This window comes from Alnus glutinosa, chromosome 3 (genome assembly GCF_958979055.1).
Source record: "Alnus glutinosa chromosome 3, dhAlnGlut1.1, whole genome shotgun sequence".
Taxonomy (NCBI): Eukaryota; Viridiplantae; Streptophyta; class Magnoliopsida; order Fagales; family Betulaceae; genus Alnus; species Alnus glutinosa.
The window spans coordinates 16,131,972-16,155,149 of NC_084888.1; the positions used below are offsets into that span (position 1 = coordinate 16,131,972).

Consider the following 23,178-nt stretch of genomic DNA (forward strand, 5'->3'; position numbering starts at 1 on the left):
TAATCATAAAAATACTTCGGTTTCTCAGTGAGTAAAATACTCACATTGATTGTGCGGATATTGGGCTTCACTAGGCTTCCTAGACAACTCCTCGCAATGTGCTACTGTAAAATTACATATTGTACAATACTTAACATTTTCTAATACTAGACTTACTATTAGCTCTTAAATCGCTCAAGAGCTAGGCCCGTGAAAAACTCATAGAATTTCTAAGATTCCAATCAACTACCTATTAACATAAAATACTAACCCCACAATAAACAACACTAACCCATAAGATTTACTTAGGGTTAGACAATTAAGACTACAATCTAGACAAATACCCAAAACTAGGGTCTTGAAAAACTTACCAAAATTCACCCAAATGCTACCCAAAGCTTGGGGAATATTTTGGAAGCTCCAAAACATACAAATCCTAGAGAATATCAAAGATTAAATTCCAACATTTCAAGATTTAAGCCAAAATCTCAAATGACAAGAGTTTAGTGTTTTACCTCAAACCAATTGGTAGAAACGTAGATCGGTATTCGTAGATCACGTTTCCGGGGTTAGATTTGAGGTTGGGGGCTTGGATAATCGTAGATCAAGGGTTTTAGGTAAAAACCCAAGGAAAAATCGTGTGGGGGTGAGAGATTCGAAAAAAATGAGCCAAAAAGACTAATTCTCGCATTTATGTGCCGTCTACATGGGTGTCCAAATAGGGTTGCGAATAGGTCCTCTCGGACTTTGGTGTTTGTAGAAGTGTTCGGACAGCGCTGCGCACACGGACTTTTTGCCAAGGCCGTCCGGATGGTCAAGTGAGCGTCCGGACGCCACCCCGAAACTCCATTTCTTAGATTTTCTAAGTGTTGTCCCTGTATTTTACTAATTCTAATAATTTAATTATTCTAATTTACACTTTAAATACTTAATTAATATCTCAGATATTACAAGATCTTTCTTGCATTGTTTAAAGGTGACAAGTTTTTATTACAAATACCGATGTATTATGGTGTAATCTTAGCTTGTGTTTTGGATTAAAAAATAATAATAAAAAAAAAAATTAAAAACTAGTATTTCACACCATGTGTAATCTCAAATAAAGGTGCAAGGTTATTTATAAAATTTTGGATGATTATTATTATTTATTTATTTTTTATTTACAAATTTTAATAATTTTACATGAATGGGAATAATTTCTATAATAGCAAATGTTTTAAGTTCGCAGTTTTGATAAAAAATAAAAATAAAAATACAAAGCTAAAAATAAATAAATACATAAAATGTTACTTCAAGGAGAGTTAATAATATTCAAGTGAAACTCCCCTTCAACGATGCCTTGTAAAAGATAGAAGCATTGAAATAGAAAAAAGAAATTGTGTCATGGAAGAAAAATATCAAATATTCTTTCCTATTTTAGAACAAATAAATTTTTGTACTAGGAAAAAAAAGAAAGAAGAAGTGTATGTGTCCTCTAATATGATGATGAAAGCTTTTTGTTTTACTTGTAGGGTGATTTTGGTGAAATCCTTTGAATTTAAGTATGCACAAATAGTATAATCTATTTTATGTTTTACAATGTCCTTAAATTCTAAATAAATATGTTGAGATCAACATACATTAACTAATCATAAGCAATGCGATTGAATTTGTGTTCTTTTTTCTATTAACTCACTAATCTTACTTATGCATGCAATATATATGTCATGGTCCAAGTTAACAATTAATAGACATAAAAAAATTGTTATCATTGCCTGTTAATGTGGCAGATGCAGATGCAGATGAATGTGATATCTACATGAAAAATTAAAGCAAAAATATGAAGAATAATAAGTTGTCTTCATCTGGTTGATGAGGACAAAGGAGAACTCTATGGCACCTTGCAAAAGCAATGAGAATCAGAGTTTTTAGTTATTTTTCTTTGATATTTAGTTTATTTAGTGATGTAAAAGAATGACTTAATTATGAAACAAAAACCATTTAAGCAAGGCAATAGTTATATCTTAAGTAGTTTCAGTTAAAATTATTTTACCTTGTACGTAGTGGAGAAGTAAGACCTGGGCTCATTCCCACCACGAAGTTCAAAGGCAAAATCACAATGTATTGGACGAACTGTAAATATCCATTAAAAAAAATTATTCGAATGTATTGAGTGTTTGAGACCATATTCACCTTTTTTTTTTTAACATTTAGAGAGAGAAGCTCTCTCTCTCTCTCTCTCTCTCTCTCTCTCTCTCTCTCTCTCTCTCTCCCCCCCCCCCCCCCCCCCCCCCTTTCTCACCCCATGGGTGAGAGTTTTACCACTTCCAATAAAGAGGCCATCCCCACTGTTCCAAATGCCTCTTGGGAAGATAACAGTTCCATGTAATGCTTTGAGAAATTAATTAATAGGTAAATAACTTCACAATTCGTCTCATAGTCAAATTACACAAGGAATAAAACCAATTAACCTTTGATCCTCATAAAAGAAATACTAAGCACTGGAAACACATGATTTTTCTATCATTCCATCGATATTAATGATTACAACCAGTGCATCTACTAAAAATCATTACATTAACTGAAATCCTTACACTATACACTACACGTCATCATTATAGAATATCTAAACTAAACCTTAACACATGAACAAGCCTCAAAACTCTAAGTCTACAACATAACCTATGAAATACTAATTACCATGATCAACCGACATAATCTTGCAATAAGTCCTCAAGCATTACCCAGGTCGTTATAATTACGCCAAATGGCCGCATCTGTCTCAAGGTCATTCTCGAATCCGACATCTATAGGTAGGCTAATTATAAAACAACACATGTTTTACAAGTAGAAAAAATACAAGTATAAGTCCACGAGTTAGTGAGTAGGATACACAAGGATTACATGTTATCATGTTTATGAACTCAGTTTGTATAAAAAAAATAGTTAAATCCAGAAGTAATAACATGCAATATTGTTCCACCAGTTAATAAACCATGCAAATGCGGTATAGATATAAGATACAGGATAATCAAGTGAACATATCATGGTATACCACATATGGCTTGTCCAAGCTCTTAACTCTTTCTTGGTAGGGTTGACACAGTCCCAATGGACCTGTCGTACAACATCGGTGCCCTGATGTTGCTGCATATCATCATCGTTAGTGGCCTGACCGGATTTAAACTTCGAGTGATCCCCACTACTAACAATGACATTATTGTGACGACCAATTAAACATGGTTCTGTTGGCCACCTATAAAACCATTAGATTCAATGCTGAACAATAAATATAAATCTCTTAACCATATGGATTAACCCGTACAATAGTAGCTCATATCCTTCATCCGTACATGAAGCACCATGTAACACAATGCAATTTAACATTTTCTTTTACATGCATGCATTTACAAACTCTCATATTACATCATTCATTATTCATATCATATTTTTACAAAAATAAAGTTCACATTTCAATAAAATATATTTAAGTGAGTTGTAAATATGCATGTTTATCATATAAAGTAATTTGAAATAACAAGTATTTGAGTGAGTCTATTCACTAGTGTCATAAGGCTCCTCCGACTAACCTCTCAGAGTCTCCTTATCTAACATCAGTGCTTAAGTTAAACTAAATACTCTTAAACTTAGTTTGGGGACAAAATAGTCATTCTGCCTAACCATTGAACATTCGTTTATCGGGTCGACCAATTGACACCAATCTTTCGACTTAGACCATCGAATGTTCATTTATCGGCCAGAAAGTCTCATTTCTAAAACAGTCAACTCTTAACCTATTCTAATAAGATCTAAAGCTCTACTATGCTGCGTAACACAGTCTTTAAGTATAAACATATAATTTCAACACGTAAAACCTTACACACTTTTTTTAATAAAAAATAACCGACAGGGGACGGTTTGTGAATCACTTCTCCTCTTATCCATCATTGATCCGACCACAAATCAAAGTCTAATCATATAGATATTCATTAACATCTCCAAACAGTAAGTTTTTATATTTTTCCCTGGTTGTACTAATTCTCCACTCATTAATTGCCCCCAATTACCACCAACTTTTGCCATGCGCCCACTTGCCTTTGACACCGTCTAGACCGTTAAGATTTCTGTCGCCAATTTTGGCCGTTTGTTTCTTATCACCTCGTTTAATCCCAGTCCAAATCCTCATTTCTCTCCTCCGTTGTTTCTGCTTCCATGGCCGAAGAGAGAAAGCTGCCATGGATAAGCATTAGATTTTTTTTTTTCTTCTCACAATTCTAAATGTTTTAAACAAAGTTGTAACAATAAATAAATAAATATATATATATATATATATATATTAGATTCGTTTTCTTGCTTAGTGATAGCCAAATAACAAGTAGAATAAACAGGAATTTTCAACGGTAGCGTTCGTCAACCAGATTTAGAAGCCTTATTATATTTTCAATTCATCACCTGAATAAGTTAGCGTTCCTTTCATTATCAAAGGTCTCTCTCTCTCTCTCTCTCTCTCACACACACACACACACACACATACACATACACATACACAAACACAAACACGTACGCTTTGATTAGGATTGAAAGGACAACAAGGGTACTCTATTTGTTTAATGGTTTAAGATTTTAGCTTGAAGAGATGAGATTCTGGGGGAGGCAGGACTATCTAAATTAAATTGGATGGCCTGCGTATAATTAAACATATAATCACGTCCTTTGGCATTATTAGGCCAAGTTTGGATGACGCTTCACTTGAGCAACAATAGATCGAATCAAAATATTCAAGATAATTAAGCACTAAGCAGCTTAACAAGATTGTGATAACAAGTCTATCACAAGTAAACAACATCAGCAGATAAATTAATGATAAGCCATTTTGTATTTATTTAATTTTAATTTCTAGATAGATCATTATTATTGTTTTGGGCATGGCATGGGCAACGCTTGACCCTCTGTGCTAGCTTTCTCTTCTTCAAACCTTTCTTCTAGACCATTAAAAAGAAAAAGAAAAAAAAGGGAAGACTTTCATCTAAATTGTAAGGCAAGTCTTAAAAGCATTATATCATCATGTGTCCTGTATTTGACTAAGAGCCCAGCTGTCATTGGTCAAATGTTGGAGCTAAAGTTGTGCATCATGTGATCCCTCGCTAGCTTCTTGGGCTATTTAACCCCATCTTCCTGTGCCCTACGCCATTAGACTCCTCCCTCCTAGCTAGGTCAGATAGACAAGCAGAATCCAACGATCATGTCCTCCTCTATTTATTTTCTTAAACGAAGAAACCTATGTGCTAGCTTTCTCTTATTCTTAAAAACCTTCCATCTTACTAGAGTATATGTTTTTGGTATTGCGAAGTTGTAAACAAACATAAGTCAATAAGAGCGAGGCCCAGTTTTTACGATAATTAGATGTAGGCTGTTTCACAACCCCGTCTCCTCTCTCTTCCTTCCTTTTCTTTCCGCTTCTCTTCAAAAAAAAAAAAAAAAAAAACATTCAACTTCAAAAAATTTTGAACTTTTTTTATTTTTTATATTACATCAACAATTTTTTTTTTTTTTAAATAAAAAAATTCACTACAATACAATTTGTTTTTTTTTTTTTTTTTTTTCACTTTTTCATATAAATTCTTATTATTTTATATCACATCAATTACTTTTTACAAACATTAAAAGAAAAAAAAAAAATCACCCTTATACTTGAGGAGAGAGGGACCGTAAATATCTATTGAGTAATGCTCTCGTCCTCTTTATAACATTACTCATATCTAATATCGAATCATTTCAAAAATCTCTCACTCCTTACTTCCAGTTTTCCTCTTCATATTTTATTATTACTCATAAATTATAACGTACATCCAAATTCCAAGGCAAGACTTAATAATATCGTAATGTCTCTCGTGTTTGACTAGGAGCCCAGCTGTCACTGATTCCAATCTTGGAGCGAAGTAATTTCTGCATTATGTGATCCATAGCTTAGCTCCTTGGGCTGGGCCTACGCCATTAGACTCCCTAGTCCCTCCCATATATAGGTCAAATAGACAAGCGGAATCCCATGGTATATATGAACATGTATCGAACTTGCAAGTTCCAACCCTCCTGATCAATGTTTATTTTTATTGAGTTTTAAGCCCAAACAAACAGACTTCCAACAATATCTCACGACACAGATAAATCCGGCAAAGGTAGAGGAACACATCCCGCTCAAGTTCTTCGTCTATTAGTTTATTAGTTTATCCTTGTACTTTCGTGTAATACATCCAAAGCGCATATATAGAAAAGCAGGAGAACACTTCGTGGGGCGTTACGCATGGAAGCAAGAAGACAGACAAAAGTCGTGCTTTTACATGGAATATAAAACAATGAGAGCCTTAAACTGTGTTATACACAGTAAAATAGTAGATCAAAACCAATCAGAAGCTTCCCAAAAAGAATACAAAAAAAAAAAAAAAAAAAAAGAATTACTTCTTTTATCAAATTTTCTCTTCTTTTGATGTAGCACTCTTTCGTCCCCTACCTCGTCTACTTCATTAAGAGTAGGACTATCCAGGACACAGTCACTTTTGTAGTTTCATTTTGAAGGGAGAACTGGCTGGCTGGCTGGCTGGCTGGCTGATCGCATGTGACTTATTCTGTAATAGTGTATTTTAGACCATGGTTCCAAGTAGACAAGGCTTTTTCCTTGTTCAGCTGTACTGTTCTACTGCCTCCTCACTCTTCAGTCACTTTTCTCATGACACTGTTTTATATCAAAATGATGCAGATTAGCATACCACTCGCCCAACATTAAGCCCCAAATCAGTGATCCCAGTAACTTCAGACCCATGGCCATGAATCTCACAAGCCCCAAATACTTTCAAGCTCAGTCCATATTTGGGTCCAATGGGGTAAACATACCCCACATTTGCATTCTTCTTATATTTGTTTCTCTTGTTTACATGTCCCAATGGGTTTCAATACTCATGTTGTTTTCTCTTCTTTTTTGGGTGTTTTTTGATTCAGGAATCTCCGCTGGTGGAAAACACAAGCTTCTATGGGAAAAGCAATGACAACCCATTTGTAGAGACCTTCCCTGACCCACTTTGCAAGCTTAATCTCAAAGAAACCTCTGATTTTGTCAAGTCATTTCCAATGGCCAACAACATCAAAGAAGGCGGAGGGTTTCTTGAGGTTTCAGCTCAGAGGAGAAGAGAGGGGATGAACTCAGTCAATCAGAGGAGAATGGAGGCTCCTTCAACACCTGGCAGACCTGTTTTCAGTTTCAGTGCTGGGAATCATTCAAGAAAAAGCTTTCCTTCCAAGTGGGATGATGCAGAGAAATGGCTGATGAGCAGCTCTTGCCATGACTCTCCTGCTCATCCCATAAAGCCATCAGAGTCCTCAAAGATCACCAAACAGTGTGATAACTTTAAGCAACAGGTGGAGGTCTTTGCAGAAAAATCAAGGGTCACAGAGGAAAAGTTCTCAAAAGTAGTTTCAAGCTTTCAAAGATCTGCATCTTTGGACAATCATAACTCAGTCATGGCTCTCGATGGGGTCTCTGCCTCAACAGATGTATTTCTAAAAGGTAAAGGATTTCCATTTCAGCTTTAATGAAACTTTGACCCTTTTGGGTTAATTTACTTCTCAATTTCTCCCCTTTTGCGCTGCTAACATCATCATAGTATCCTTTCTTCTTTTGCCCTCAAAAAGCGTAATAAAGTTCTAAACTTTTGCTCCGAGTTTCCAGATTATTCCCATATTAATAGCATTATGAACAACTACAACAACCATTTTGAAATTTGTTAATGCAGATAAGTTCACGGACAAGATAGAACCCGTTTTCCCCAATTTCAGATACTCAGAGCCTACAAAAGAAGGGTTCTTGTTCAAACACCCGGCAGGTGGAACCATGAAAGATGGCTGTACAGACGTGGTTAATGAGGTCCACCACAGAGATGTTGGGACAGAGATGACCCCGCTTGGCAGTTCTACGACTTCTAGATGCCATACACCCTTCAAGAGCTCATCACCTGCGCGCCATAACACGCCAGCGAATAGGTCAGGACCGCTGGCCTTGGGGAACTCCAGCAGCAACAGTAGCAGCATCGACATTTCCCAGCTGCAAGAGTGCCATTTAGCTAAGCTACAGCTTGGGACGCAATATGATTCAGTCACGTCGAATTGGAGCTCAAGGGAAGAGGAGGAGGAGGAAGTATCAAAGAGCCTCAGACATTTTGAAACGGATCCCGGGTGCCGGAAAAGTGTTTCAGACTCCAGAGCTGCTGCGTGGGAAGAAGAAGAAAATACAAAATTCTGCCTCAGGTAATTGGCTTGTAAAAGTTGCAACTTTTTCTTATGTAATGCAGCATGCTGGATAGATTCCAATTGTGATTTGGGTTACAGGTATCAAAGAGAAGAAGCAAAAATTCAAGCTTGGGTCAACCTCCAAAATGCTAAAGCAGAGGCTCAATCAAGAAAGCTTGAGGTATTTTCTTATGCTTTTGGATATTTGTTCTTTTCCTCTTCTTTTTTGTTTTTCAGTTGATTATTAATGTTATTTTTGCATTGAATATGCAAGCATCATAAAAACATGAAACATAGACTTCAATGGACGCCTTAGGCTCCAAAATTTTCTTTGCAGTAGTTTTCCATTCTGCTTCTTGGGCAGGGGAAAAATTGGCCTACTGACTCATAATTGGTCTATTGCTCCTAAGCCCAAGTTAGTTGATTGCATTTCAGTCAAAGTGTGACTATATTATTTTGACTGTACTGGGAAGGGTTTGTCAGGCGTATTGCTAGCTGGTTTGGTCCACCTCGAGCCACCCGCTGCTATTGTTCACAACTCCCATTCTCATTTCTTGACTGGACCTGGACCACATCTGTTTGAAGTATCTTCTAGGTTTCATATACTTTTATCTACAGACTATAGTTCACCCTTAAAGAAAGACTAAGAAAGCTGAAAGTCACCATGGCATATTTTTATACTTGTAAGCCCATGTGAAGTCCTAGCATTTTGGAAATCGTGGGGAATTGGAATATTTACTTGAGCTGGGTCTCCCATTCAGGGAGCCTTGTTGTTTGGTCTAGTTTAATTAATAGAACAATTATCCAAACAATTAAGAAAATGTGGCACGGTTTGCTTCTTGTATTCTTCCTTCAGAATTACGAAGTAGGAAGTGCAAGAAATGACGGATGGAAGAGCACAGAGTCTGATGTACCTAACTGATAATTATATGAGTCAAATAGAAAACCAGTGATTATGCTTCGTACGTATATGGTGAGCTAGTCTATAATATTTTAGTTTTGGACTGTGTGCTTTGACCGGGACTGACAGCTTTTGATATAATTTGTGAATCCAACGCCAACTCAACATAAAATTAGCACGTTAGGAATTTAGGTTTGAGGAGTCTAGCCTGTTTAATTAAATGGGTCGGGTTATTGTTGACCTATATAATTTGATATTTATATTTCAACACGACCGAACCCGACACGTGACATTTAGGATTGGCTTTGACTTAACATATCGAATCTATTTCCTCTCTCCTTGATTGCCTGGATTTACTTCTGGAATCACTGCAACTTTTTCATTGTGGTCTTTGTCTAACTATATTTTGAAATGATCGCTCAGGTGAAAATTCAAAGGATGAGATCAAACTTGGAGGAGAAGTTGATGAAGAGAATGGCAGTTGTTCATAGAAAAGCTGAAGACCTGAGAGCAGCGGCCCGGCAGCAGCACTCAGAGCAAGTTGAGAAGGCTAGTGAACAAGCACGGAAGATGATAAACCGGCATAACTCACATTTTCCTCTCCACAACTCATGTGGTTGCTTTCCTTGCAATAACCATCATTGAGCATGAAACAAAAAGACAAATTCTCACTTGTCTACTAATGAAAAGAAGGCTACTTGTTGAATAAAATGAATTTTTCCTTTGTTTTCTTCTTGTGGTCGCATCCAAGTTCTGGCTAAAGAAGACACTGAATCAGATTATTCAACAAATATGTCAAAAGCCACGCTCTTGAATGATTGTTCTCAGCAGAACTAACCATTTATCGTAGAAAGTGATCCTTTTTCTGACAGGAAATGAGGCTTCCATGAAAAGGAGGCTTCCTTTCCGGGAGAGGAAACGGTTGGTCCAGGGGGAGTAGTGCGGGTGCAGCTCATACAAAATATCAATATCAATGACTAAAGATTCTCTACATATAGAAACTCATAATTTAACTAAAGATTCTCTACATATAGAAACTCATAATTTAAAGAAGAGTTGAGAATAAGAAAGAGGAACAAAAATAAGATGGTTTAGCTTATGATCTGCGTCCACACATCAAAGTTTTTTACTTGATTATTTGATTGTATACAAGAGTATCTATTGAGAAGAGTGAACATTACTCTTCTCTTCTACTTTTACATGAACAACAATAAATTTAATTTATACAAATCATCTTGTAACTCACGAGTTTTTGTAACTCTTGTTTCTTGAGTGCTTGTAATTCTTGTCTCAATACTACATACTCTTACGCCTACATTCTCAAGTACATTGATGTAGGACAAATGATTTTGAGAAGAAAGCTTTGAGAAAGAGGGAGAATTTGGAAAAGAGAAGAGAATGAAACCAAAGAAAGAGGGGAAGAAGCTCGGGAGAGAAAATAGAGAGGAAGAAAATGGGCGGCACTCTTCGATTAAACAAAATATTTATTCCAAAAACTACTTTAATCTCCAGTTAAAAATGTTTAAATAGAAAAATAGCAACCCTAATTAAACCCTAGAAGGGTTATGATTAGGCTAAAAAATTAAACAAATAAAGGCTATAATTGAAGCCCATTATTACAACCCAAATAAATAAAGCCCAAATAAATAAACAAGCAATAAGCAACTAAAATAACAAGATATCCGTATCACACACTTTTTGACGTGGCAATAAAAGTTACCGTTAGATTTAAAATCTAATAATAATCTATTCAAAATATAATAAAAGTGTTTTCTACTGTTATGTTAGAGAGTGTACAAAGAGTACGTAGCATTTCTTATATTTGACCATAAAGGTATTGTGTGAAGGTAGTTCAATATTTATACAACCTAAAGTCGGAAAGTCAAAGGGTTAAGCACCTTTTTAGTTCCTGAGTTTTGGAAACTTTACTTTTTAATCCCTGAGTTTCAATTTGCATCACAGATGATATATCAATTTTGGAAAATGACTAAATTAATACCTCGGTTAACTTCTCCGTCCAAAAACTAACGGCCCGCCACGTCTCAGAGATTGACACGTGGCACTATATAAAAAAAATTAAAATCTTTAAAAAATTTCAAAAATTTTAAATTTTATTTTTAAAAAGATGGGGTGGTTGGCCAGTTTGGGGTGGAGTGGGGGGTGGTTCGGCCACCCCCTAGACAGAAAAAAATAAAAAGAAAAAAGGCAAGATCGGTTTTGCCCTTGGGGGTGGTTCGGCCACCCCCAAATCGGCCGGTCTGGGGGTAGCCGAATCACCCCCTTGGCCTATGGGGGTGGTTCGGCCACCCCAAGGGCAAAATGAAAAAAATAAATTTTGGAGGGTTTGGCCCTTGGGGGTGGCCGAACCACCTCCAAGGGCCACGGGGGTGGTTCAGCCACCCCAAGGGCAAAACAAGAAAAATAAAATTTGGAGGGTTTGGCCATCGGAGGTGGCCGAACCACCCCCAAGGGCCACAGGGGTGGTTCGACCACCCCCAGACGGGCCGGCCTGGTGGTGGCCGAACCACCCCTGTGGCCCTTGGGGGTGGTGCGGCCACCCCCAAGGGCCAAAACCGATCTTTACTTATTTTTATTTTTTTTGTCAAGGGGTGGCCGAAGGTGGTTCGGCCATCCCAGACCAGCCAAGGTGGGTGGCTTAGTCACCCCCTTGTTTTTTTATTTTTTCAATTTTTTTTTAAATTTTTAATATATATATTTTAAAATTTTAAAATTTTTTAATTTATTTTTAAAGATTTTTAATTTTTAGTTTTTTTTTTATATAGTGACATGTGTCAACCTCTGAAGTTGACACGTGGCGGACCATTAGTTTTTGGACGGAAAAGTTAACCGATGTACTAATTTGGTCATTTCCCAAAATTGATATATCATCTGTGATGCAAATTGAAACTCAGAGATTAAAAAATAAAGTTTCCAAAATTCAGAGACCATTGGACTGTTTAACCCAGAGTCAAATTTTCCTTCTTATTTGTTATGAGCAGATGAAGGAATTCTGGTGGAAGAGGCCTGTAGAACCATGAGAGGTTTGATTTGTTGCCCATTTAGAAGGTTAATAATTGTTTCTGAGTTTGCAATCCTGTGGATTTCCAGGCCATTCCAAAGCTGGAAACGAGGGACTGTTGTGAATGCCTGCTATTAGGTGGCAAATTTCCTGTTCCAACAATTGAGGATAGTTCTGGATGGCGTCTTTGCCTATCCACAAGTAACCTTCTGTAGTTTTTTTTACAGTACTTAAGCCAAATCTGCTTCACAATGATAACCATGAGCATGGCTTTTGCTTCGCCAATTGCGGGGTTGATCGATGGGCATTTGGGTGTCCAAGCATGCATAGTAAATCCTCGACGATCCTCACATATATATTGCTGCAGCAACTACGTACCAAAAAAACTTCTGGTCGGGGGTGGCGACTTCAAACTTCAGCTTGTAGAACTTGGGTGGAGTTTTTACAACTTGGTATTAAATCTCAGCATAATTACTAGTTTTTTTTTTTTTTCGGCACCTAACTCCACAGCCCCCTAAACAAAAAAAAAAAAAGAGTGGAATTCTCAAAAAGCCAAAATTTACTAGAGACAAAGGGGGTGTTTGGTAACCGAACACCCCCATTTACTTTTTTTTTTTATTATTATTTTTACTTTTTCTAAAAACAATCAATTTTAAAACATTTTAATTTTTTTAACTTTTTATATGACATCAATAATTTTTTTATTATTATTCAAATAAAAAAATTCACTAAAATATAAAACTTTTTCATAAAAATTCTTTCTACTTTATATCACATTAATCACTTCTTATAATTACTCAAAAAAAAAAAATCATCAACTCAAAAATCTTTACCAAACACACCGCTTGAACGTTGAGCGGATTTCACCATGTATATACACAAAGTATATTCTCCACAGTTCACCAAGTATACTTTCTTTTTATTTTCTTCTCATTCATCTACACTTGGACACAATCGGGGCCCAAAAGATACAAACACTACAAGTTACTGTTACAGGAGACATGATCTGATAAATCTTGGTAAAGAAGCAGCATACGTACGTACGCAGAAGACTATAAAGCTAGACAAATGTTTCTTTCATCCACGACTTGCAGCCGGTTAAATCTATGACTTTGGCTCTTCTTTCTCGTCTTTTTCCATAAAGGGAAGCAGATGTGTAGAGCTCTCTCCACCACTCGTTCATATGAAGTGGAAGAGCAACCCAAGCAGCAGGTGCATCTAATGACTAATCTAGGCTTTTCAGGCGACACATGGGGTGAGAGACAAGACGAGGGTACAATTCTCATAGCCGTTCCCCATGTGAAACTAGACCGTAAAGGCCTTACGTACTCGTTTGGCATTTACTGTTTGTTTTTCTTTGTCAAGCATCACCTTGAGAAATGAGTCTAATTTGACGATGCGATAATTAAAATTAATTTTTGAATTAATGTGTAAAAGAAAAAAAAGAAAAAAGAAGAAGAAAGATTAATTTTCATTTTCATGTCAATCTAGGTTATATGACAATCTATTAAATAACATTATTTTTAAAATTAAATAATGTGTTCAGCTTGTAAACCTGATTTCTATAATTAGTAATGCTATTTAGTATATTCATATACCGTTGTTATATAACTGGATGGCGTGGTAGTAAAAAATCAACCTTTGGATCAGCACTTGTAAGAAGAAAAAAAAAAAAAAAAAAAAAGTGCTGATCCAACGGCTTATTTTGATTGTCACATCATCCTAATTGTATGACAATCGTATATGAGTATATTAAATAGCATTTCTCTTTCTCTTTTATAATCAGAGGAGAAAGTGGAAAAGAAAGATAACTAATAGCATCACAAACTGCCCCCTACTATTTCTTAGATTCTATGGCTAGGGGTATATCCATTGAAATTGGGTGCCTATGGGGGCCTTCAGTGCCAATACCTTGAGATACAAGAAACACCAAAACTAAAATAGAATAAAAATACACTAGACCGAAGAGAAAACACACGGATTAAGATTTGGTGCAATATCTTTTTATTTGGACCAATGGGTGGTTTGGCCAGCCCCCAATAGCTGATTTGGGGGGCAACCGAACTACCCTTGTAGCTAAAGGAAGTGGTCCAGTCACCAAAACAGCCACCTAAGCGACCCTATTGTTCCGATGGAGAGAAAAACTTATGATTAATATTTGGGGAAAATTTCAAAGGAACAAGTTCAACAATATTTAACTTTATGTATTCGTCTCTCTGTAGAGTACATTGAATGTACATAAATTCTGTTATAGCCATTTATGTTATTCGCATTAACAGCTACTCTAAGACGAATGTTTTCAAAAATGTTTCAGTTTATGCTCTACCTATTATTTGGATATACCAAAAAAAAAAAGAGAACAGTCTAATGAGGCTACAATAAAATATTTACTATTGGACGGGACAATCGGGTCTAACCCCGCCTTATGCCTCATAAGAATTCATTCATCATCAAAAGGAATCGGGGCCTCCCCTAGACAACTGATCAAATCACTCCCTCACGGCATGGCAGATGGAAACCTACTTCTTTTCTTTCCCTTTTTATTATTTATTTTTTATTTTTTTATTTTAGAGAGATTTCACCAATCGCTAATGTTTAAATGAATAGTTAAAATAAAAGGTATCGCAATATCAGCCCGTATATTGAACTAGATCTCAATCCAGGACACAAAATCAGAAGAAAGTGGACACCCCAACTGCTGCAACTTTAAGCCGTGCTTACAGAAAAAGGAGGATTGGAAAGAGGTAGTAGGGGCCTGGTCCAATAAACTTGTTGGCATAGAAGCCAAGAGATGATTGCGATAGAAACGTGCGATTGGAACAAGTCCACTGGAGGCTGCTTATGCGAGCACGAGAGCCTTGGACACCGTGACCGTGCTGACCGCACTGGCCATTGAAACTACGAGCTCTTCTATACATCCTCCCCTCATCCCCCTTTATACCCTTTTATAATAAAAAAAATTGATTTTTATTAAAAAGTTGTGTCTAATGTGACATCAGAGACAACTTTTTAATAAAAATCAATTTTTTTAAGGAAAAGAAGGTGATAAGGGAAGATGAGTGGAGGATCTTTAGCATTTTCCCTGAAACTACATGCACGTGGGCTACTGGGGAGGGTGCCTACTGCCCATAACCATGTACCACAAAGTTGATGCATAGGGGTAGGCAATTCAAAAGGACAAGGAATGGGGGAGGAAAAATACTGCTTGGAAGCAAGAAGAGAACAGATGACTTGCAAGCTCATCCTATAACTTGCAGCCGTCGGGGGAAATGTCAAAAGAAAATGAAAAAAAAAAAAAAAAAAAAAAAAGGATTAACAATAGATGATCCTCAACATCTTGCTACTTGGTAAAACATTATCCTCATAAGAGAAAAATGATTAAATAATTGTCTCAAGAAAAAAAGAAAAAAAAAAAGAAAAAAAAAAAGAAAAAAAAAAAGAAAAAAAAAAAGAAAAAAAAAAGAGTAAATGTGTTAGAACAATTTCCTTGTAGATCAAAATGCCTACACCTTTTTATGAAGTATCTAAAAGACCACGATGACAAGATCCCTCAGTCACGAAACTCATCCATGAATCCTTGGTGGAACTCTGTCAGCCGGGATACAATAGCAGGAATCTTATCCTCTTGGGGGAGTATTGTGCACCTGAAATGCCAGGTGCCAGGTACCTTCACCCAAGCATCACAACAACAATACAAATAACTGTCAGTTAAAAAGTCACGAAGATGACGAATGCAAAACAGGTCACATACTGTCTTCACATGCCAAACACCTTTTAACGGAACAGAAAACGTGAGACCAATAATTTGCAGAGTTTGATAACACTAACCTGTCCAAAGCCAGAACCAGGAACAACAACAATTCCCGTGGCGTTAAGCAGGCGGTGACAATAGAATGCATCTGGGGCAGTCTTTGCAGCCTCTGCTGCTTTAATTGCCTTTTGAGGCAGGTGAATACGGGGAAACAGATACATTGCCCCTTCTGCTTCATTGCATGATACACCCTCTAATTTTTTAAATGCATCTTCCAGAGCCTGTTCATATAATAAAGAATATAAGATGAGAGAGAGAGAGAGAGGTAACATGTCAAAAATGAACCAACCTTTGCACGCCTTGCCAGTGATGATAGAATTCCTTCTTTCTCTCCACAGTACGATTCATATGACTCATCCCCGACCTGCATACATCCATTTTGTTTCATTTCTAGCAAATAAACTTGGAATGCAGTTGATATCATAAACTTCAATAGCTACTCATTTCCAAAAGCCCACGCCCTATAGCAACATGATTATGGAGTCTTCTATCCCAAAATTGACTTACTTCAAAGACCAAACCATACACCCACAATATGTACAAATACTATATCATAGTCAAAGCAATTCTTGCTCAGGGGCTTGAGCTCTCACAACTGTTATTATGTCAAGAGCCAATGGCCTCGAGTTATAACTTTCTGATTTGTTTTTGATCCTACTATCCCAAGAAGAAGCTATTTTAAACTTGCCAAACTTAAGCCTGTCTAAACCTAAACGTATAAGCAGAAAGAACAGATAAAGAGAACAAAAAATACAAAAAAAAACAAAGCAGACAAAAACAACACTAATTTAATAAGGCACAAATATTAACCTTGGGTGGGCTCATGACAAGGCTTGCAAGAATTTGACCAGAGATATTAGAACAAAGATTTACAGATGCCACTTTGTACATTTGTTCCCTTACGTCAGGGCTGAATCCGGTGACCTCCATGTAACCTCCTCTTTTTCCACACTCCCCATAGTAGCCTGAAGGCAGCAAAGAAACACATGCTTCTTAAATCTGAATTTGATGATCTGCCGGAGCTCTTCTCACTTATTATCTTGATCAATTAATTGATGAATCCAACTTACCTTTAGAGACTGACTGAAAAGATACTAAGGAGATATCCTTCTCACCATACCCCATAGACCGAGAAATCTTCTTGAACGAGTGGAATGTCTTCTCAGGAACATAAACATTTTCCTGATATACCTGTATGAAGTTCATTGAACATTAGTCTTTACTTTGACACAGCAAATCATATCTAGATTTTTTTGGCAGGGCTACAAGCAAGAAAGAGGGTCAATAAAGTGCCAATTCCAAACCAAGCAAAACAAAATCAAACTCAGACACTCAAATCGCTATATAACACTAGAGTCGCATGATGCATCTGCATCTTAAGTTACTAAGAACAATTCACCAACCTCATCTGCCAGAAGAACAAGACCTTCTCTCTTGCAGAACTCCACAATGTCCCGCTGGTTCTCCTCGGCAAGAACCTGCAGGCATCAAAAAAAAAAAAAAAAAATCATTTCATGTAACATGGCCAAAAGTAGACACGTATCTTCAGATCTAAGCATTCTCTTTTACACGAAATTTAAAGTAAAAAACTATTCCTAAACTCTATTCATAACTCACCTGCCCCGTCGGATTGCCTGGGTTTATCACAACCAAGGCTCTAACTGTTATGCCCTTGGACTTGGCAGCCTCCAATTGCTTCCTAAGCTCAGAAATTTCCAATCCCCATCCTGCTGCTTCATCGAGATAGTAAGGAACCTGCAAAAAACCATTCGTTAACACCGAAAGAATAAATCTCTATTTTCCAACTCCCAAGTTGCCAAGTCAGGTCAATGTTAAATCTATGCTACAAAAAGAATATAGGCCATTCGCCACCCCGCCAGCTAAAAGTTAGCAGTTTAATACAACTGATCAACCCGGTTGACTCTTGAGCTTCTGAATAAAGCTCCTTAAGTTTGAAGCTTACCAATGTGCCTCCATGGAGAGCAATTGAAGCAGAGTACAAGGGGTACTGAGGAATGGGACAAAGAATTCCATCCTTTTCTGATCTTATCAGTAATTGCATCATCATATGGACCTGGTAAGAGAGAACACAATCTGTTATAATGTATCAATTGGAAATAGAAGATATTGAAATTTATAAAAGCGAAAAAGAATGTGAACTTGAAATTTACCGCTGGGCTTGCACCATCTGTCAAGAAAATATCATTTGGATCAGCGGGAAAGCCATCACGAGCTTCAATACCAGTAGCAATTGTATCACGTAATCCCTTGATACCCTAAGGTGCAAAGGAAAAAAGGGTCATAAGAAATCTCATTATGGACCAAGAATATAACATCAACTTCTCTTAAATTTCTCTGAGGTAGACAGGATGATCAGTACCTGACTGTGACTATAAGCACCAGTTGCTCTTCCCGGTATTTGATCCAGAATCTGCCACGCTCGCTCTATGGCATCTGCACTGTAACAAGTCACAAGGAAAACTGTGAACAGAAGAGATTAATTATCAAAGAAAGACTAGCAATCCACCGTATGAAGTTTCCTGCTAATGGATGTATAACTGGTATTAGAGAGGCTACTCTAAAATTCAAAAAGAAATTTGGACAACTAGGAAACACATCTTGACACAAAGGGATATGCTCCAGTCAACTCCGACATTGAAACACCATCATGCTTCTAGGAGAAAAACTTATAATGTTACCAAATCTTCTTTTTCATTTCTTTGTCTTTTTTCTGTTTACTTCACCAATTCTAAGAAGGCAACAAGATTGGAGCATTTAAAATCCGTAATAGTAAGTCACAAAAGGTATCATCAGCTTTCTTCTTCATTTGCTTTAGACACACTCAGCAGAAGTTCATAGGATACATGACATACTGAAAGAATCAAGACATGGTCATGGTGATAAACGTAACTATAGAACTCAGACCTTTATAAAAAGGGATAGCAAGTATATAGCATCCTAGAATTAGCTCAATAACAAATAAATAGCTATGAACTTCCAATACCTGAACAAACCCTGTGTTTCGCTTTTGTCCAAAATGGTTGGATGGTCGCACAAGGCAAGAACCTAAAACAGGTATGATTTTCATATAATTAACTATCAACTTAGTAGCATTAGATCTCGTGCTTTGTAGCATATAGTTACAGTGAACCAACCTCTCTGAAAAAAGTTATTGGCTGCTGAGAAAGAGACTGAGGATTACCAATGTTGCAGTAAAGTATCTGTATAAGATGAATTAAAGTCAGTACCTGGTACACAACAATTTCCTTAGGAACTAGACCTTGACGCATCAAATTTTCGAAGTGTAAATTTATTTGGAGATTGTGGCTAGAGAGTGAATCTGGAAGGAAGTGCCTTTTTCTCCCCTATGGAAATCCCAAGTATACCTCTTTTGATATTGCTTCATTAATTTTTACTTATTAAAAAAAAAATATTGCTTCATTAATTTTCAAAAAGCATTACTATATGCTACAGGAAGGAAACACAACCCATTGTCAACCTCTATTCATTACTTGCTTTTCACTATTGTTTCTATTATAGCAGCAAGAACTTTATCTGCCATTAGTTACTACCTATCGGTAACAAACATAAGAATTAGAGTTACGGCTAGGAAAAATAAGCTGACCTCAGGCAGGGAAACATGTCATACCTAAGCAAAGAAATGGCCGTCATAAATAATGTCAGAGACAAGAAACATACCTCATCAAAGGGATGAGAGCCTGGTTTAGCCAGCAACTCTTGTTGTAACCTCTGTGACAGGAGCACAAACAAAAGAGAAAACATTACATTATAGAAGTTACATGACTCAGATAGTCAGATTGAGTAATATCAAGCTCCTACAAAATCTTTAAAAAAGTAAATGCTACAAAAAAGAAGTAGAAAAAACTGTGCTAAAATAGTTGTGCAATATGGGTAGTCATATTACCTGGGCAATGGTGACAATTTCACCACGGACGGCATACTCACATTTGAGGACCTGGGAAAGAAAGGCTTAGCAGTGAGTGATCATATCCAGGAGAGAACATGTTTCCGCAACTAGAATGCACTAAACAAGAAAATGCATTATCTTTGGTACTCTTACTGCATTTTTCACAGTTCTCTCCATGATCATTTTGAGACTTTAACTCAGAAAATTATTCCACTTACAGTTATAGTATCTTATACACTCCTTGTGTACGAATGATTCTCCTTTTAGTACTTTCTAATAGAAAGTCCAAATTATTAAAAATAATAATAATTAAAGAATTTATAGTGAGAATAAAAAGACTGAGGCCCTCTTATACACTCATCAATCAGTATTTGATATTTCCTAAACCCATGGATTAGTTGAAGTATATAAGTAATAGACACATATCACTAAAAGTATAAGGCAGCCCTAAGTACACAGGAAATATACAAAAGGAAACACCTAACTAGAGTAAGCAAAAAGAACAAGGAAATCACTACAACTAATTGCCAAATGAGACACATAGGCAACTGTCTACAGATACAAAGTTTTGTAAAATAAGGACCTAATTTCCTCCGAAGTTTCCTCCAACCCTCAAAACTTTTGTCATTCATTTCTCTCCATAAACACCATAAAAGGCATGTAGGCATCATCTTCCACACAGCAACACTTTGTGAACTGTCGAAAGTCCATCAACAAGCAAACAGATTTGATAACACGTCTAGGCATAACCCAAAACAATCCAAAACGACCGAAAAAGGCAATCCAAATGGCATAAGCCACATCACAGTGATGGTGAAGATTGTCCACAGACTCCCCATTCTTCTTACACATGCAGCATCTATCCACCACAATAACGTGCCGCTTCCTGTGATTATTCGTAGTAAGGATCTTATTTAGAGCCGCCGACCACGCGAAAAAAAAAAAAGACGCCTTAAAAGGGGCCTTAATCCACCACACTCTTCTAAGGAAAGCGGTATCCATCATTACAAACCAGGGAACATTAGAACGATTTAACCTTAAACAACCCTCTTTTGGAGGGGACCCATCACAGCTTGTCTTTACTTTCTCATCTCACTCTAGATGAATACAACACCTGAAAAAATGAGGCAAAGACATCCACCTCTCAATCATGAGCCGCTCTAGCAAAGCTCACATTCCACCAATTGGAACTACCACAAAACTCTAAGTGAGCCACAACAAAGACATCCTTTGCACAGACAATACCAAATCAATTTGAAAATGCCTCATTGGCCACATCCCTGCACCATTGATTATGCCAAAATCTAATCTTGAAGCCATCTCCCACCTCAAATCTGGTATGACATGAACATTCCCTCAACCCTTTATAATATTCATCCATAACCCACCCAAACATTCCAGAAGGCTCAATAGAACACCACCCGCCCCATGAACTGTCAAATTTAGAGTCCACCGCCACTCTCCACCAAACCTCTCTCTCAAGCCTATAGCGCAACAGCCATTTACCTAACAGAGCATGCAACCCTCCCTTGTACCAGTTAACCAAGTAATATTTGAACTCTTCATTTAGCCCACCTCATAAGAAATCACGCTGGAGCTTCTCAATACGGTTAGCAACACTCAACGAGAGGAAAGAGTGACATGAAATTCGTAGGCAAATTGGCAAGGATGCTCTTGATAAGGGTAACCCTACCACTTTTGGACACATACATCCTTTTCCAAAAAAATTTATAAAAGTAACATAGAGATGGTGCTTTTACATTCATCTTATTCTAAAATAACACTTAAATATCCTCAACTATAGTTGCAAACGGCTCCTGGACCGGTCCAAGAGTCATTCAATATATATTAAAAATTTGTCCAGTGTCATAGTGCTTAAGTTCAACAGAAGCGTTCTACCCAGTAAAAAGCCACCAAATTAGCAGCAGAAAGTGAACTCGTCTCAAATCATCAGTTAAAATTTAGTTGATAATTAAACAAACTAAATTCGCAATTCGCTTGTGAAGGATAAAACACACGATGGTCGAAAATATTATATTTAAGAATAAGCCTTACAAGACCGAAAGAGAAAGATCAATAAACAGAAAGCGATACCGATTTCCTGCTCAAAAAATAAAATAATCCTTACAAGGGTACCAGTGCAAAATAGTACAGCATGTCAGCAATCACCAAAAAAGAAGACTGATAAACGAAAAGAGATGTCCAGATACGGATGAAGAACATTAAAGCAAATAAAATAAACAAATAAGCTTCACAAAGAGTAAAGCTTCAACTAACAAGCAAATACATTGATTAATCCGACAGTGAAAGAGAACATAACATGCATCCGTCACGGTAAAATTTGGCAAAGGCACCCCTTCTCTCCCCACCCCCCAAAAAAAACAAAAAAGAAAAGAAAAACTTCAAGGCAGTGGCAGGAAACACAGAAATCAGAAACCTTTTAAACCATGTCCACGTAGAGAAAAAGCAATCACACACACACACACACACACAGAGTTATAGGAAGGTGCAAAAAGAATACCTTGGGGTTAATGGTATCGAGGGAGACAGGAAGAGTGGAGGGATTGGAGGAAGGCATGGAAGAAGGGAGATGGGAAACAGGAGTAGAAGACAGGAAACGTGATTGGGAAGCAGCGAGAGGACGCAGCAGTTTCAGATACTGAAAGGAACGTCGGAGGAGGCTGAGGTCCCCACTCGCTGTGTTGCTCACGAATTTCCGCATCGTTTATCGCGGTGCTATTTATAGTCGTTGAAGCGGTGGATGATGTGATTCAACTTAGGGCTGCTTTACGAATCAATTCAAAGACAGACGTGCGGTTCAAAGACTGGGATTTGGCGATTTTACAGCCACCTGACCCGACTCTTTTGTCCCTGGGCCCTTATTTCTTTCTTTCACTAAATTCAATTCCCAACCCAGACGGCGCCCACAAGTTTACTTTTGCTTGCGCGCTACTTCACCTGCTCCCTTCTCTGTGTGTCTTAAATTCTTATTAACCGCTCTTGTCTTTCCCCCACCCCGATCTCCGCTCATTAATACCATGTGACATTACTTTACGCCTTTCATTTTGCACCCTTCATTTTACTTTTATTGCATGTCTAAAGAAGGGGTATTTTTGCAATGTAACGTTTATTTTTATTTTTTATTTCTCTCTCTTCTCCTTTCATTTTTTTTTTTTTCTTGTTAGTGAGTTTGTCCATAATTTTTTATGTATATTATTTACCATTTTACTCTATTCCATCTATATGGTTTGCCACAAGATTGTCAGAATCTTGTTGGAGTACTA

General features: G+C 37.1%; 2 protein-coding genes across 3 annotated transcripts; one reads left to right on the plus strand and one right to left on the minus strand.

The window, feature by feature from the left end:
• Window positions 1-6,519: 6,519 nt before the first annotated feature.
• LOC133864077 (uncharacterized) lies at window positions 6,520-9,866 on the plus strand. 2 transcript variants are annotated; one of them, XM_062300278.1, is made up of 6 exons: window positions 6,520-6,583; window positions 6,713-6,836; window positions 6,952-7,516; window positions 7,743-8,253; window positions 8,335-8,416; window positions 9,560-9,866. In XM_062300278.1, exons 2-6 carry the CDS (start codon window positions 6,774-6,776, stop codon window positions 9,779-9,781), a joined length of 1,443 nt encoding a protein of 480 aa, XP_062156262.1. In that variant the 5' UTR covers window positions 6,520-6,583; window positions 6,713-6,773; the 3' UTR covers window positions 9,782-9,866. The 2 variants fall into 2 exon arrangements, with proteins under 2 accessions (XP_062156262.1, XP_062156263.1); XM_062300279.1 differs by having other exon boundaries at window positions 6,571-6,589.
• A 5,474-nt stretch (window positions 9,867-15,340) lies between these two features.
• Window positions 15,341-22,897, minus strand: LOC133863830 (alanine aminotransferase 2-like). The gene is made up of 15 exons (XM_062299941.1): window positions 22,416-22,897; window positions 19,892-19,942; window positions 19,666-19,716; window positions 19,122-19,187; window positions 18,971-19,032; window positions 18,347-18,425; window positions 18,138-18,242; window positions 17,930-18,040; window positions 17,584-17,721; window positions 17,370-17,444; window positions 17,037-17,157; window positions 16,777-16,931; window positions 16,256-16,330; window positions 15,984-16,187; window positions 15,341-15,822 (listed from the first exon to the last, which is right to left on the minus strand). Exons 1-15 carry the CDS (start codon window positions 22,614-22,616, stop codon window positions 15,706-15,708), a joined length of 1,611 nt encoding a protein of 536 aa, XP_062155925.1. The 5' UTR covers window positions 22,617-22,897; the 3' UTR covers window positions 15,341-15,705.
• Between the last annotated feature and the right edge of the window lie 281 nt (window positions 22,898-23,178).

Bases quoted from the DNA above. Each gene is read 5' to 3' on its own strand.
- LOC133864077 (XM_062300278.1), top strand. From the start codon at position 6,774: ATGGCCATGAATCTCACAAGCCCCAAATACTTTCAAGCTCAGTCCATA. The intron at 6,837-6,951 runs GTAAACATACCC...TTTTTGATTCAG, and splicing joins CCATATTTGGGTCCAATGGG to GAATCTCCGCTGGTGGAAAA. The intron at 7,517-7,742 runs GTAAAGGATTTC...TTGTTAATGCAG, and splicing joins AACAGATGTATTTCTAAAAG to ATAAGTTCACGGACAAGATA.
- LOC133863830 (XM_062299941.1), bottom strand. From the start codon at position 22,616: ATGCGGAAATTCGTGAGCAACACAGCGAGTGGGGACCTCAGCCTCCTC. The intron at 19,188-19,665 runs GTATGTTTCTTG...CATCTTATACAG, and splicing joins GCTCTCATCCCTTTGATGAG to ATACTTTACTGCAACATTGG. The intron at 16,932-17,036 runs GTAAGTTGGATT...TGCTGCCTTCAG, and splicing joins TTTTCAGTCAGTCTCTAAAG to GCTACTATGGGGAGTGTGGA.